This window comes from Gobio gobio, assembly GCF_949357685.1.
Source record: "Gobio gobio genome assembly, chromosome: 2".
Lineage (NCBI taxonomy): Eukaryota > Metazoa > Chordata > Actinopteri > Cypriniformes > Gobionidae > Gobio > Gobio gobio.
Genome location: NC_137098.1, coordinates 76,447,454 through 76,461,611, shown reverse-complemented (window position 1 = coordinate 76,461,611; position 14,158 = coordinate 76,447,454). Strand labels below are relative to the sequence as shown.

The 14,158-nt window shown below is 40.7% G+C and overlaps 1 protein-coding gene across 1 annotated transcript in view; it reads left to right on the top strand.

Moving 5' to 3' along the window:
* Nucleotides 1-9,111: 9,111 nt before the first annotated feature.
* LOC307118786 (uncharacterized protein) overlaps nt 9,112-14,158 on the top strand; it is a gene marked incomplete at both ends in the record, with an annotated part of 32,424 nt that continues 27,377 nt past the window's right edge. Inside the window, one exon of the mRNA XM_079804574.1 lies at nt 9,112-9,691. Within this exon, the coding sequence (XP_079660700.1) occupies nt 9,112-9,691 (580 nt within the window). The remainder of the gene's footprint in view (nt 9,692-14,158) is intronic.

Genomic DNA, 14,158 nt, shown 5'->3' with positions numbered 1-14,158 from the left:
CCTGGCAACCCTGACGTTGAAAGGACCTGAGGAGGGTCCTTTACAATAAGGACACCCTTATTGTGAATGTGTCTACCCAATATGACAAAATCCAACTCCAAGTATCCCACGAAAGGAATTGACAGACCGTTGGCAGCCCGAAGCTGCAACCATCCACAGTCACTCAACCTTTCCTTACCCCAGGGTTCAAAATGTGCCAGAAAGAAGCTCTCTGTGACAGTGGTTACCATAGAGCCTGTGTCCAATAAGCATGGAACATTAACCCCACCCATATTAACTACAACGGAGGGGCATTTACCCAACAAAGTGGAAAGTCTAGTATTAAGGGGGGCATAAGCCCCTGAGCCAGGCCCTATCCCTTCCAAACTGTGGCTCATCAGTTCAGAGGGTTGCAGTTTTCCGTCTGCCCACTAGGAGGTAATACCCTACCATGTGACAAACGAGCTTGCTGATCTCTAAACTGAGTATGTCCTACTGTACAATTCCGTGCAATATGCCCAGGTTGATTGCATCGCCTACAAATGATAGGGCCTAGCCGCCTAGAGTGGCTTTCTACATTCTGAGACTGCAGTTGCCGTAAACCTTGAGTGAGTTCATTAAGTTGTTCCTGCTGGGCCCTCATCATTCTCTTCAGTTCAGTCAGCTCTGAGACACTAACGTCCGATGGGCCAGAGGAATCTATTTGCCCCTGTACTCTATACTGAAGAGCAGAGGAAGCTGGAACCGAATGACTCCTCTCCCTCATCTCATAATGGAACCCCTCATCCACCCATCTAATGGCTTCTTTACGAACATCCAAAAGAGTGGATCCAGGGTTCAATCTAACAAAACGTTTGAGCTCCCGTCGCAAGCCACCATCAAGCACATGCTCGACAAACTGGTCCCTAAGTAACACCACTGAATTAGTCATACCTCCTGGAGTCTGCTGTATCACTTTATCCATTAATGCAAAAAGGGCATGGGAATACTCTTGCAACGACTCTCCCTCCAGCTGCTTACGGGAAAAGAAGTTTTGCTGCAGGGCAATATAAGACTGTGGACACCCATAAAGTTCCTTCAAAATTGAAAAGACCTGGTCTGGTGTTTCCCTATCCTCCCTTGCCCTATACTTAATCTCATTCTTGGCAGGACCCTCTAGATGGTCAAAAACAAATAAGGTCTGTTCGACCAGAGGCAGATGTCTAACCCGCAAGCAAGCCTGTATCTCCTCCACCCACTCAAACACATTATCTTCCCCTCTCCCACTAAACATGCAACCCCTCCGCTCTCTAGGGACGTAGACCACCCGTTCAACTATAGGGCTAGGGGCTGGTGGGACATTCACAGTTGAAGGGACAGCAGCTCTCACAGCCTGGCCTGCCTGCTCCTGGTGCAACCGCTCATTTTCTCCCCTCAGTAACTGCACCTGTTTTCGCAACTCCTCCAACTCAGCCTCCATGTCTATGAGTCCCCAAGGGACAGAGGGAAGGGGGGGGATAAAAGGAGAAGACCTTACCACTTAACGTAACTTGACGTAAGTCTCATCCACTAACACACTCCAATCTGCATCTTACCAGCTACTGCTTTGCTGTAAAGAAAACTCCAAACAAAAAACATTAGAACACACACATTTTTTTTTTCTTCTTCTTTTTTTTTTTTTTTTTTTGTGGAAGTCTCTGCTTGTCACCTACACACCCTGCCGACTACGCCAATTGTGACCGGGACCCGATCAACTTACACTAATAAAACCCATATTAGTGAACTCCCCAATTTCGAGCCTCCCCAAAAACAAGCTTTCAACTAAATGAAAAGGGACAAGCAGAGACGTAAATACCACAAACCACAAGTTTATTTTTGTCCAATAATTACTAAAACATTGAGCTCAACATCAAAATGGTAAAACACTTCACGTATAAAAATTACCCAGTAGGCATGAGCCCAAGCCAACGGTCTTTGGCATTTATGGCCAAAACACGTATGTGGATAATGCAGGTCCTTAACTCACAGTACGTACATCAGTCCAATGGACTTCGTTTAGTAGGACCACCTGGATTGGTCACCCATATGCCGGCCAAACAAAATGGTAACAATGAAGATGAAAACAAAATAACAATCAATGAAAACAACAAAACAATCACAACAAGGGAATACAAAATAAAGGTGGTTCCTTTCCTTGATGTTATGTCTGTTGTACAACACAGACCACTCAAATTATGAACCAAAATATGTAGAAAAGAATCAACCCAACCAAACAAACAATAATTATTTAAACCACTCCACACAATACACCAATCAAAAGGAAAAGAAAAAAAAGAAAACAAAACACCCAAATAAACCACAAATTCTCTGCTCCTTAATTGAGTATCAATGTAAAACCAGACAAGGAAATTGTATACAACCAACCCAAATAACAAAATAGAAACAAAACATGAAACAATAACTTAACAAAACCTAATCAGGATATTACAATAAACAAAGAAAATAAAACTTAAATCGAACTCAAATGCACACACACACACACACACACACACACACTTAAACAACGTACACCAACAATTGAACGACTGCAAATTCACAATGAAATTGCACTAACAAGCACTAGGTGGCGCCAGAACCAAAGGTCTTGTTTTCACAGCGCATCCGAGGTAACGATGCCCAAGCACTAACGCACTGAAGATATTCAATGGTATCGCGTGCAAGGCACAACATCCAGCGTCCCAGCAATGGAACCGCTATTTAAGGCACAGCAAAGCAGCAGCTGGTAACTTATACTCACTAACAATGCCTGGACGTACCCGACTAATCTAAAATTAGACAAACAACCACATTAATCAAGAGTGAATTAAATTAAAGTCCCACAAACACCCACATTACAAATTTATAATTCCTTCCCATCCATGAGCCCAGAAGTTAACAAAACATACCTTTCCAGAGGAGTGAAGGAGATACAAGACCTACACGAACAGGTCACATCAGTGAACTGCCATGAGAAGACTAATCACACCTGTGTCTATATAGGTGCGTGATTGCCTGACGTAACAACCCGCCGCGCAATCCACACACCGTTCTTAAAGGGGCCATCCTACTACTAGCACAAACCCCACTCTTAAAAGGGCAATCCCACTACATAAAGAAAGAAAATAAGCACGTTATCTTTCTGCAGGAAACCCATTTGTCACCACAAGAGCACGAGAAATTAAAAAAATTTGGATACGAGAAAATATGCCACAGTTCTTATGTTCATAGTCACAAAAGAGGTGTAGCCATCCTCATCTCGAAGTCGTTGAAATTTGACACATATAAAGAAATAAAAGACAAAGAGGGGCACTACGTTATAGTGAAAGGCAAAGTTGAAAGCAGCAAATTGACTTTAGTTTGTATTTATGCACCTCCAAATAGTGATAGACACTTTTTTAAAGACTTATTTGACATGATCTCTCTAGAATCTGAGGGAATTTGTATTTGTGGTGGGGATCTCAATGTAATACTGAATTATAATCTGGACACAACTAGCCAAACCAGAAATAAAAAAGCAATTGGAAAATTTGTAAACACTACACTTAAAGGTCCCATGGCATGGCATTTTTCTATTATTTTATAGTGTTTTCTGAGGTGTACTTATATTATTAGTATGATTTTTACATCATAAAATGTCATAATTTAGAAATAAAAGGCATTTTGTCTATACTGCTGTTTGCCCTGTGGCTGAATGCCCTGCTTCAAGAGGCGTGTCTGCTGTGAGACTTCAGTAAAAACGCCCACTGTTGTGATTGGCTGACATCTTTGCATTTTAAATGAGCGGAGGGGGCGTGGTTTAACGAGGCACGAGCAGGCACGAGTCTGCCAGAGAGACGGATGGACCTGTGTTCACTTCTCATCAGTTCTCTCAGCATGTCTCAGTTCAGGGTGAACTGTTGTAGTTACAGCATATACTTCAGGTTATTAGTTTATTTCTAGTCGGAGGGGCTGTCACTCATGTCAGAAAGTTAGTAACTTTAGTAAATTATGGATCAGCGCTGACTCGAGACGCGAACCGTTTAGAACGATTCAGTCCGATTTGGTGAACTGGTTCGGTTCACTAAAAAGAACCGATTCAAAAGAATGATTCGTTCGCGAACCGGACATCACAGAGACGAAGCGATTGCTAACAAAGTTATTTATAGTAACTACTGAGTTATGAGAGCGCTGTCAGTCAGCGCGAGTTTATTGTGTTTGTATCTGAGAGTTCTGAATAAACACGAGTCCCAGTCACACCGAGTCCTCTTCATCATTATTCTACCAACTTTGTAACACATGCAATGTACCATTACAGCGAGATGAACGAGTTAGTAAGTGTTGAGTATAGCATTATTTCTAGATATGTTCCAATCATATGAATAGCGTCATTGACGCATTGAGTAACGTTACACAGCGCAAACAAAGACACAACAGCTGTAATCGAATGTAATCCAGTTTATTGTGGGGAAAGCTGGCTAGCCTAGCCGGATACCCTCACGCTTACCCTCCTTCTGCTTAATCTCACGCCGCGTTTGGTGCCTCCGCTGTGGGCCAGATGCAGTACTGGGGGTCGGGGATGTTGGAGGCCGAGCTTCGGCGTGCGTGAAGTTTATCTCTAAAGATGTGACTGCTGATGTTAAACAGAAAAGACTGTATGCACATTTTAGAACAGATAGACGCGACAAGGACGTACAAAAACACTGACTCACAAGATAGAAAACACGAAAACACCGTTCTGTCGGGAGAGAGAGAAGCCGCTGCGTGTCCACAAATAATAAATAATAAGCTAACGTTACACATAAGAAATCAATGATCACAGATCAGAAGGAACTGAAGAAAGACTTCTGTTTTCATTTGTACATCCAAACACTGAGAAACTGCCAGTGTTCACTCGTTCACAAGTAACGTTAATGATCTGGAGTGTTTGCATGGGCGTGCCAGATTCTCTGGGCGGGGGAAAGGGAGGAAACCGCTCCTGCTTGGACGTCAAACCAGGAGACTTCAGGATTGGCTCGTCTGGCCTGTCATTTTCTCAAAGGCAGAGAGAGACAGCCAGAACTCGGGTTTACACCGATCAACATTTCTATCCACTTGGGGACAATATTCAGGCTAGGGGAACTCATTTTAATGTTGAAATACCTCATAAAATGAAAATTTCATGCCATGGGACCTTTAAAGAAACTGGACTTGTAGATGTATGGAGGCTATTACACCCCACACAAAGAGACTATACCCATTACTCTGTCCCGCACTCTGTACATACACGGATTGATTATTTTCTAATGCAAAAGGAAACATGCTACAGAGTGTTGGACTGTAGAATTGGAGTCGCTGATGTTTCTGATCATAATGCAATTTTCTTAACTATCCAAATAGACTCCACACCCAAACACTCTGTGTGGCGGCTCACTGAGGGTATTCTCAACAATGAGAAAATTGTGAATGATATTAAGCAAGAAATTGATACATTCCTTAGAGAAAATTATAATGGGGAAGTTGACCCTTTAATCCTCTGGGATGCATTGAAGGCTGTGCTGCGGGGAAAACTAATAGCTATAACTGCACAACTTAAGAGAGCTAGAAAAGAGAAGTACGAAAAATTGATGATTACTTTGAAAGAACTAGAAAATAAATTTAAGCATAAAAGAGAATTAAATATACAAAAACAGATAAAGGAAGTAAAAATACAAATAGAAGAATTACTTAATCAAGAAGTAGAGAAAAAGGCAAGATACGTCAAGCAAAGTTATTATGAACTTGGTCCCAAGTCAGCAAAGTTACTTGCTCGTAGACTGCGGAAACAATATGCGGATACTGCAATTCACAAAATTAAAAACCCAATATCACAGAAAATTGAAACTAAACCTTTGGAGATTGAAAAGATTTTTAGAGAATATTATCAAAAACTTTATTCACAAGATGAGACCGTGAACAAGTGGTACATAAGGAATTTCCTTTATTTATTAGATTTACCTAGCATTGGGATGATACAGAACAAAACAATCACCAAAAAGATTTCACTAGAAGAACTAAATAAAACGCTGGGAAAAATGAAGACTAATAAAACTCCGGGTGGTGATGGGTTTCCTACGGAGTGGTACAGAAAATTTCGTGACAATCTGAACCCAATTTTATTAAGATCTTTTAACTGGACGATAAAGGAAGGCCGCATTCCACCATCTTGGAAAGAGGCCATTGTGTCATTGATTCCCAAGGAGGGTAAAGATAGAGAGGATTGTGTTAATTACAGACCCATTTCCATTTTGAACGTGGACTATAAATTGTATACTTCAATTATTGCTAAAAGACTGGAATCATTTGTTACAGAATTAATTGATGAGGATCAATGTGGGTTTATTCCAGCTAGACAAACACAAGATAATATTAGAAGAACTTTACACATACTCGGAAAAATCAACAGAGATTAATCAAGTACAGCTCTTATAAGTTTAGACACTGAAAAGGCGTTTGACAGGGTGGGGTGGAAATTCCTGTACCAGACGCTTGAAAGATTCGGATTCAATCAAGACTCAATAAAAATTATTAGGGCAATTTATCAGCAGCCTACTGCCAGAATCAAGGTGAATGGGTCTCTAACAGATCGTTTTTATTTGAGTAGAGGAACGAGGCAAAGCTGCTGTTTGAGCCCCATCCTCTTTGCTCTGTACATTGAACCATTGGCACAGGCTATTAGACAAGAGGAGGGAATAAAGGGTATTACTATGGGACAAATGGAGCACAAAATAGGATTATTCGCTGACGATATTATGCTATACTTGCAGGAGTTGGACTCCTCTCTCCCTAAACTTTTGGAGATAATTGAACAGTTTCATGTTTGCTCTGGTTATAAACTAAATATCACAAAAACTCAAATTATTCACTTTAATTACTGTCCAGGAGAAGAAATTAAAAATAAATTAAATATAAATTGGAAAACAAAAACACTGAAATATTTAGGCGTAATCATAACAAAAAACCCTGAGCTGCTATACAAAGCAAACTATAAGCCAATAAATAATAACATAAAAAAAGATTTGGAGAGATGGTCGACCTACCCGTTAGATTTTAGTTGCAGAATAAATGTAATAAAAATGAATATTCTGCCATGGCTCCTGTATTTGTTCCAGTCGCTTCCAGTGGAAATACCACTTCAACAATTTGCACAATGGGACAAAATGGTGTCAAGGTTCATATGGGGGATATGAACCCAGAATACGTCTCTCTACTTTACATCTGCCAAAAGAGAAAGGTGGAATGGCTTTGCCAAATTTAAAACTGTACTTTCAAGCTGCACAACTACGACCTTTGTGCCTTTGGTGTGATAACTCTTATATTGCACGATGGAAAGATATTGAGACTTTTGGACCAGGTTATAATGTTCAGACCCTGTTGGGGGAGGAAGGCCTAGATGACACTTTAAGGAAGGGTCTGAATCCTATAGTTAAATTTTCTCTTGAGATATGGTTCTCTTTGATTAAACAATTGAAACTTAAAAATGATCAAAGAATACTAAAATGGATCGCACTGGACAATAGTTTTAAGCCGGGTATTTATGACAGGACTTTTAAGGATTGGATGAATAGGGGACTGACAGCTTTCTGTATAGCTACTAAAAATAACAAGATGAAGAGTTTTCAGGAGCTAAAGGATAGTTTCGATCTAAATAAACATGACCTTTTCAGATACTTACAATTGAGAGATTACTACTGCAAATAAATTAAGGGGACTTCTTCCGACATGGTAAACTCTCTTATTGAAATAATGTGTGGCGCTTATCAACAAAAGACTAATAAGATTGTGTCTAAACTCTAACGGAGTTTGATGGAAAACTTGAAAAACACTACACTCTATGTAAAAAAAAAATGGGAGTCTGAATTAAAGATTGTCCTCACATAGGAGGAATGGTACCAAACATGCCGTCTACTCCAGACCTCCACCAACTCCCAAAAGTGGAGAGAATTTAATTGGAAGTGTTTTATAAGGTTTTTCATTACTCCTTATTTGAAGAGTAAACAATTTGGGACACCTCAAGACTGTTGGAGGGACTGTGGTAGTAGGGACGCAAACCATGCTCACATCTTCTGGACATGTCCTAAAATTCAACCATTTTGGACTATTGTTAACAATACATTTACAGAAGGTACTGGGATACAGGATCCCAAAGGATTGTAACGTTTTGCTTGGAAACATCATAGAAAGTGTGCGGAAGGAGGATCTTTATTTATCCAAGATTTTGTTATCTGCTAACCGAAAGGCTATTACTAGACTTTGGCTCAAATCGAACATCCCAGATCAACAGCAATGGACTAATATAATTCAAAACATTTTCATAATGGAAAAATTAACCTACACTATAAGGTTAAGAGAATCATCATTTAAGGAAAAATGGAGAAAATTGACCAATTTTCTTGCCCTAGAGACTGCATAACTGTTCCTCATTATATAACTATACATTGTGTGTTGAGTCTGTGAGATTCTACGGATTGGGTTCTGGTAATTTTGCACAAAAGATGAAAGAAGTAATGCATATGTATGGTTTATTATTCAGTGTTTCCGAAGATCATAATTTGACTTATTTTTTGTTTCAATTGTACTAGATACCTCCTCCTAGGCCTCAGTTGATTTGGTTCAATGTAGGATATATTTTTTTTGTAATTGTTTTATTTTGTTGTTATTATAAAACTCCAATAAAGATGCAAGTTAAAAAACAATTATGCATACAAGGTTATTTAAGTCTTGACATGAAGACATGAAGTCTCAACGATGAACTACAGTCACAACTTGCTTGCAGAGATGAAGATAAAACCCTAGATCAGTTCATTGAGCTGGCTATCCGCATTGACAATCTCATTCGTTCACGGCGAAACAGCCGACGTCTAGGAAATTACCAATCTAATGGTCCATCAACCAATAACGAGGAACCCATACAGGTCAGAAGCACTCACCTATCCACGGAGGAGCGGATCGCCGCGTTAAGAATCACCTCTGCCTGTATTGTGGTCTTTATGGACACTTGAAAGCCGACTGCCCGAGCCAACCTCCACAGACACAAGCCCGAAGGGTGAGTTTAATGATTTCTGGGGCGAGTAGAAGACAGCCTTCTCTACAAGCAACGGGCACTATGAATACCTTGTCATGCCCTTCGGGCTGTCCAATAGTCCTTCGGTGTTCCAATCCTTCATCAACGATATCTTCAGAAACATGCTCAATCAGTGCTTGGTGGTGTACATCGACGACATACTGATCTACTCCGACACCATGGAGGAATATGTTCAACAGGTCCATACGGTACTGCAGCGTCTGATTAATCATCAGCTCTACACCAAGGCCGAAAAATGTGAGTTCCATCAGTCATCGGTGTCGTTTCTTGGGTACATCATCAGTCCGGAAGGAGTGGAATTGGACGAAGGAGAAGAAGGTTCAGGCAGTCCTGGGTTGGCCTCAACCTTCTACACTGAAGGAACTTCAAAGGTTCCTGGGGTTCGCCATCTTCTACAGGAGATTCATCAGGAATTTCAGTTCAGTCGCCGCACCGCTCACGGCCATGACAAGAGGAGGAAACAACAAATTATGGTGGTCAACAGACGCTCTCCAGGCATTCAACACGTTAAAGAGTCGTTTCATCACCGCTCCCATCCTGACCCGCACTTGCCGTTTGTGGTAAAAGTAGATGCCTCCAACACCGGAATCGGTGCCATTCTCTCCCAGCGACAATGTAACCCACCTAAAATGTTCCCATGTGCTTACTTCTCCAGAAAACTCTCAACCACGGAACAGAATTATGACGTGGGAAACCGTGAGCTACTGGCTATGAAGGCTGCGTTTGAGGAGTTGCGACATTGGCTGGAAGGAGCAAGACACTCATTCTTAGTACTAACCGATCACCGGAATCTGGAGTATCTACGTTCAGCTAAACGATTGAATCCCAGGCAAGCCAGATGGGCACTTTTCACTCGTTTCAATTTCCCTATTTTATACATTCCAGGTTCAAAGAACACCAAGGCAGACGCACTATCATGACAATTTGATCACAACCCTCAAAACACTCAACAAGAGACCATTATCTCTCCCACCTTAGTCCTAGGCCCTGTTCAGAGGGATAGTTTTCCCGAGATCACAAAAGCACATGCACAGAATCCACCTCCTGCAGAGTGCCCCAACGATCGAACATTCGTTCCACCAGAACTCAGGGTAAAGGTCATTGGCTGGGTTCATTCGGCCACGAGCTTCGGTCACCCAGAGATTACAACAACAACACGACTGATAAGAAATTGATTCTGGTGGGAAACACTGCAGAATGACGTCACCGAATTCATCAACTCTTGCCACATATGTGCAACAGCCAAGATCCCGAGACAACTTCCAGCAGGACTACTGCAACCATTACCCATTCCACAACGCCCTTGGTCCCAAACTACCATTGACTTTGTCACGGACCTAGCAGTATCACAAGGTCATACCACCATATTAACTGTTGTTGACCGTTTTTCTAAAGGATGCTGACTGATTCCTCTGCCTAAGCTTCCCACAGCCTTTAAAACCGCTGAACACCTGCTCCGCTATATATTCCGTTACTATGGACTTCCGGAGGACATTGTGTCAGATCAAGGATCCCAATTCACATATGGTCTGCTTTCTTTCGATTATTAAATGGGAATACAAGACTCACCTCTGTCGCATCACCCACAGTCCAACGGACAAACCGAGCAACTAAACCAGGAAATATCCAAATTCCTCCGCATGTACTGCCAGCAAAATCAGACAGTCTGGCATCGCTTCCTTCCCTGGGCTTAATACGCACAACTCAATCCTTAAACCTTCAACTAAACTCACGCCTTTCCAATGCATCCTAGTATTCCAGCCGCCACTGTTTCCCTGGTCCGGGGAACCATCTGAAGTTCCCGCAGTAAACGTTTGGTTCCAGCGCAGCAAAACTATCTGGATCAAGACGCACGTACACCTTCAACGAGCCATAAACAAACGCCGGTAAAGATTCATCCGACGGCCACCAGAGGTCGAACTCGCCAGAGTACTAACCTCCATTTCGGACTTAATTTCCCATACACCCTCACTCTTGAACTGATTACTGCACACCTGTTCCTCATCATCATGCCTACATAAACTCTGCTTTCACACACATTCATTGCGAAGTCTTGTTTGCCCCAGCTACATTTCTGAGCGTTATTCCTACCTGTGTTTATTCCTGCCTGTGTTTGACTCTGCTTTGGATTACCGTTTACGACCCTGTTCTGCCAGCCCTTGATCTTTGTTTGCCTGGACCCTGATTCTCGCCTGTTTGCTGCCTGCCCTGACCATTTGCCTGTTATGACCATGATTGATGCCCTGCCTCTATTCTTGTTTACCCTGGTTTATCGACCCACACCTGCTTGTACTGTGAGTTTGTATTATTTTAATAAACTGTACATGGATCCCAATCTGCCTGAGTCCTTGTGACAAGCGCGAACATAACAAGGAGCAATTTGCAAATAAAATGATTTAATTTGTTAAATATTTAAGTACTACTTAAGCCATTTATGTTTGTTGAATTCTCTGTTGACCTGTTATGATTAAAAGTGCAATTCAGTGAAGTGTATTTAAGTTCTACTTGTTGAGTATAAAAATCGCATAGGCCTAGATAAAAATTACAGGAAATGTTTTGAGTTACAAAAATATCAATGATTTGCCCAGACTTTGAATATCAGGTAGGAGCACTTCTAGGCTAATGTTTAATTCAATTCAAATGTATTTCCAGCACTTCTCACAAATTTGCATGGTAGCAAAGCAGCTTTACAACATAAACATAATGTTGTTTTTAAACATATAGAAAGTAGTTACAAAAGTAAATATATGTAATTATGACAAATAAAGAAAATGTGAAATAAATTCACGTACCTGATCAGAAGTTGTATTACTTTAGTGTATTCCCAATGCACTCCAATGCACCTACTGTATACACTCTTCCTGTTAATGGTACTTTAATGGCCTGTTACACTTTGAAATGTGGGCTGTCAAAATATTATGAATAATTAAACTAATTATTAAAATTATCCTGACCATGTCATGGTCCTGCCCTGAGAGTCTTGTCACTGTTCAATGTGTCTGACCACATGGCTCTGTCTCATTCTTTGTGTTGGCCATGTGTTCCTCTAGTCCCACCTACTTGTTTCCCACGCCCATTTTGTTTAGTTCTTGGCTGAATCCGAAATCGTCCCCTAAACCCTCAATCACTATTCTCTACTTTAGTCCACTAATTCAGTTTACTTGAAGAAGTGAATGGAAACATGTGAGCAAATTGGGACAGCCGCTGTGTGTACATCGGCTGTACACTCGTTATTGCGGTGCAATGTGGGATGGAATGAGTGCACTCAATAACCTCCACTATGGTTTCAGACACCACTCCAAATGGCTGTCCCCTCAAATGTGCCCTATTTAAGGGTATAGGGGGCGATTTCGGAGTCCTTGTTTCACTAATTGTGCTCACCTGATCCTCATGTGCTAATCCCCTTATATTGAGTTCCTTTCCCTGTTGTCTTTGCTGGTTTGTTGTATCCACTCAGTGTGTGCATGTGTCTCTTGTCAGTCAGTGCTAAAGCTAATGTCTCGGTCAGTTCAAGCTTTGGATTTATTTTATATAGTTTTTTTTCTTTCAGTTTTTCTTTGTTTCTGATTTTTTTTTTTAGTCTAGTAAAGTTTTCAGTCTTTATTTTGCTCTAGTTTTTCCAAGCTTTTTACTTTTTTGTTACTGCTCTTATTTTATTTGTTTGTTAGTTCCAGTTATATTTAGTTTATTATTTGTTTTGTCAGCTCTTGTTGTCTTGTTCTGAGTCTCCTCCTGTTTATAATCTCGTGTCTGATCCTGTCCTGCCCTGTTTCCGGAGTTCCCTGGCCACGGACTCTCACTGCCGGGCAGCAGGTCTGATGCAGCTGTCTAACAAGCCTCTGGTTCTGCGAGTTTCTACCTGGCAGCAAGACTGGGGCCACATCTGAGATCTACTACCAGCTTTGGGTCCTGTGTGCTGCTGCTGCTGCTTGGCACACTGTCCATCCAACAGTCTCCATGGTCATCCTTCCCGTCAGTCCTTGTGTCATCTCCCATACTGTTCGATCTGTTTCACGCCTCACTCTGCTGCTGTCTCTAGTCTTCAGTCTTGTTATAAAAAAAGGTCCTATCTCTTCTGATCAGGACTGATCAGTCCTCAATGACACAAAGTTAAAATGTCAAATAAATTCAGAAACGTTAACTGGATGCAAAATAAACATAAATTCAGGCAACACATAATAATGTGAGATCCATCAGGAGCAGTTGTGCAGTGCATTGAAAGCTGAAGCAACAGAGAAATGTTACAGATGGTTTTATTCCGTCGGCATACAATGAAATATGCGGTTCTGCACGTTCACATTCTTCCACCAACGAACAGAACTGTCTGTGTTTTAGTGCGTGCACAGGAATAAAACTAATGTTATGCCGGTTTATGCACCATGTCATGTAAAAGGGAAGCAAGACATTCAGCAGATCATATTTAATGTTTTGTCTGCTGGCTTTATTTCTTCAACAGCTCCGAGTTAAACGCACTTTTGTGTTCTATACAGGCCGTTTTGTGTTTATTTTCACGCACTGCTTACTGTATGGAGATAGATTTGTGTCTTTATTAAAATTATTATTGCGTTTAAAAATCACTCAAAGTTTGTTATCAGTATGATATTAATATACGTTAAACACTCTTACAGTACTTACAATACATTTGATGTTTATGGTGAGTGAATTCAGCATTTCAATTGTACTTATGTATACTTGGAATAATTCCACTTTAGCACAAACAAGTATATTTAATACAACTTTGGTTGAACTTTAGCACTGTATAACTAAAATGCATTTAGTACACAATTAGTTGTTCCAATGTAACAGACTTTAAGTATAACAAGTTATAATGTGTCACAAATACGTTTAGTTATAATAAAGTACATATGAATAAATTGTGCATAAATCTATTTTTTTTTTAAACTTGGTAAAGACTTTTTTGCTATCATTAATCACTTAGGACATTCATCTCATAGCTTGTACGCTTGTTTATACACAGATTTGAAAGATGATTTAAAATAAAACCCTGTTATTTGTTTGAAAAATGTTCCAGCTCCAGTCAATGAGAAAGAGAGAGAAATATGGGAACGGAGGAGGAGAAAT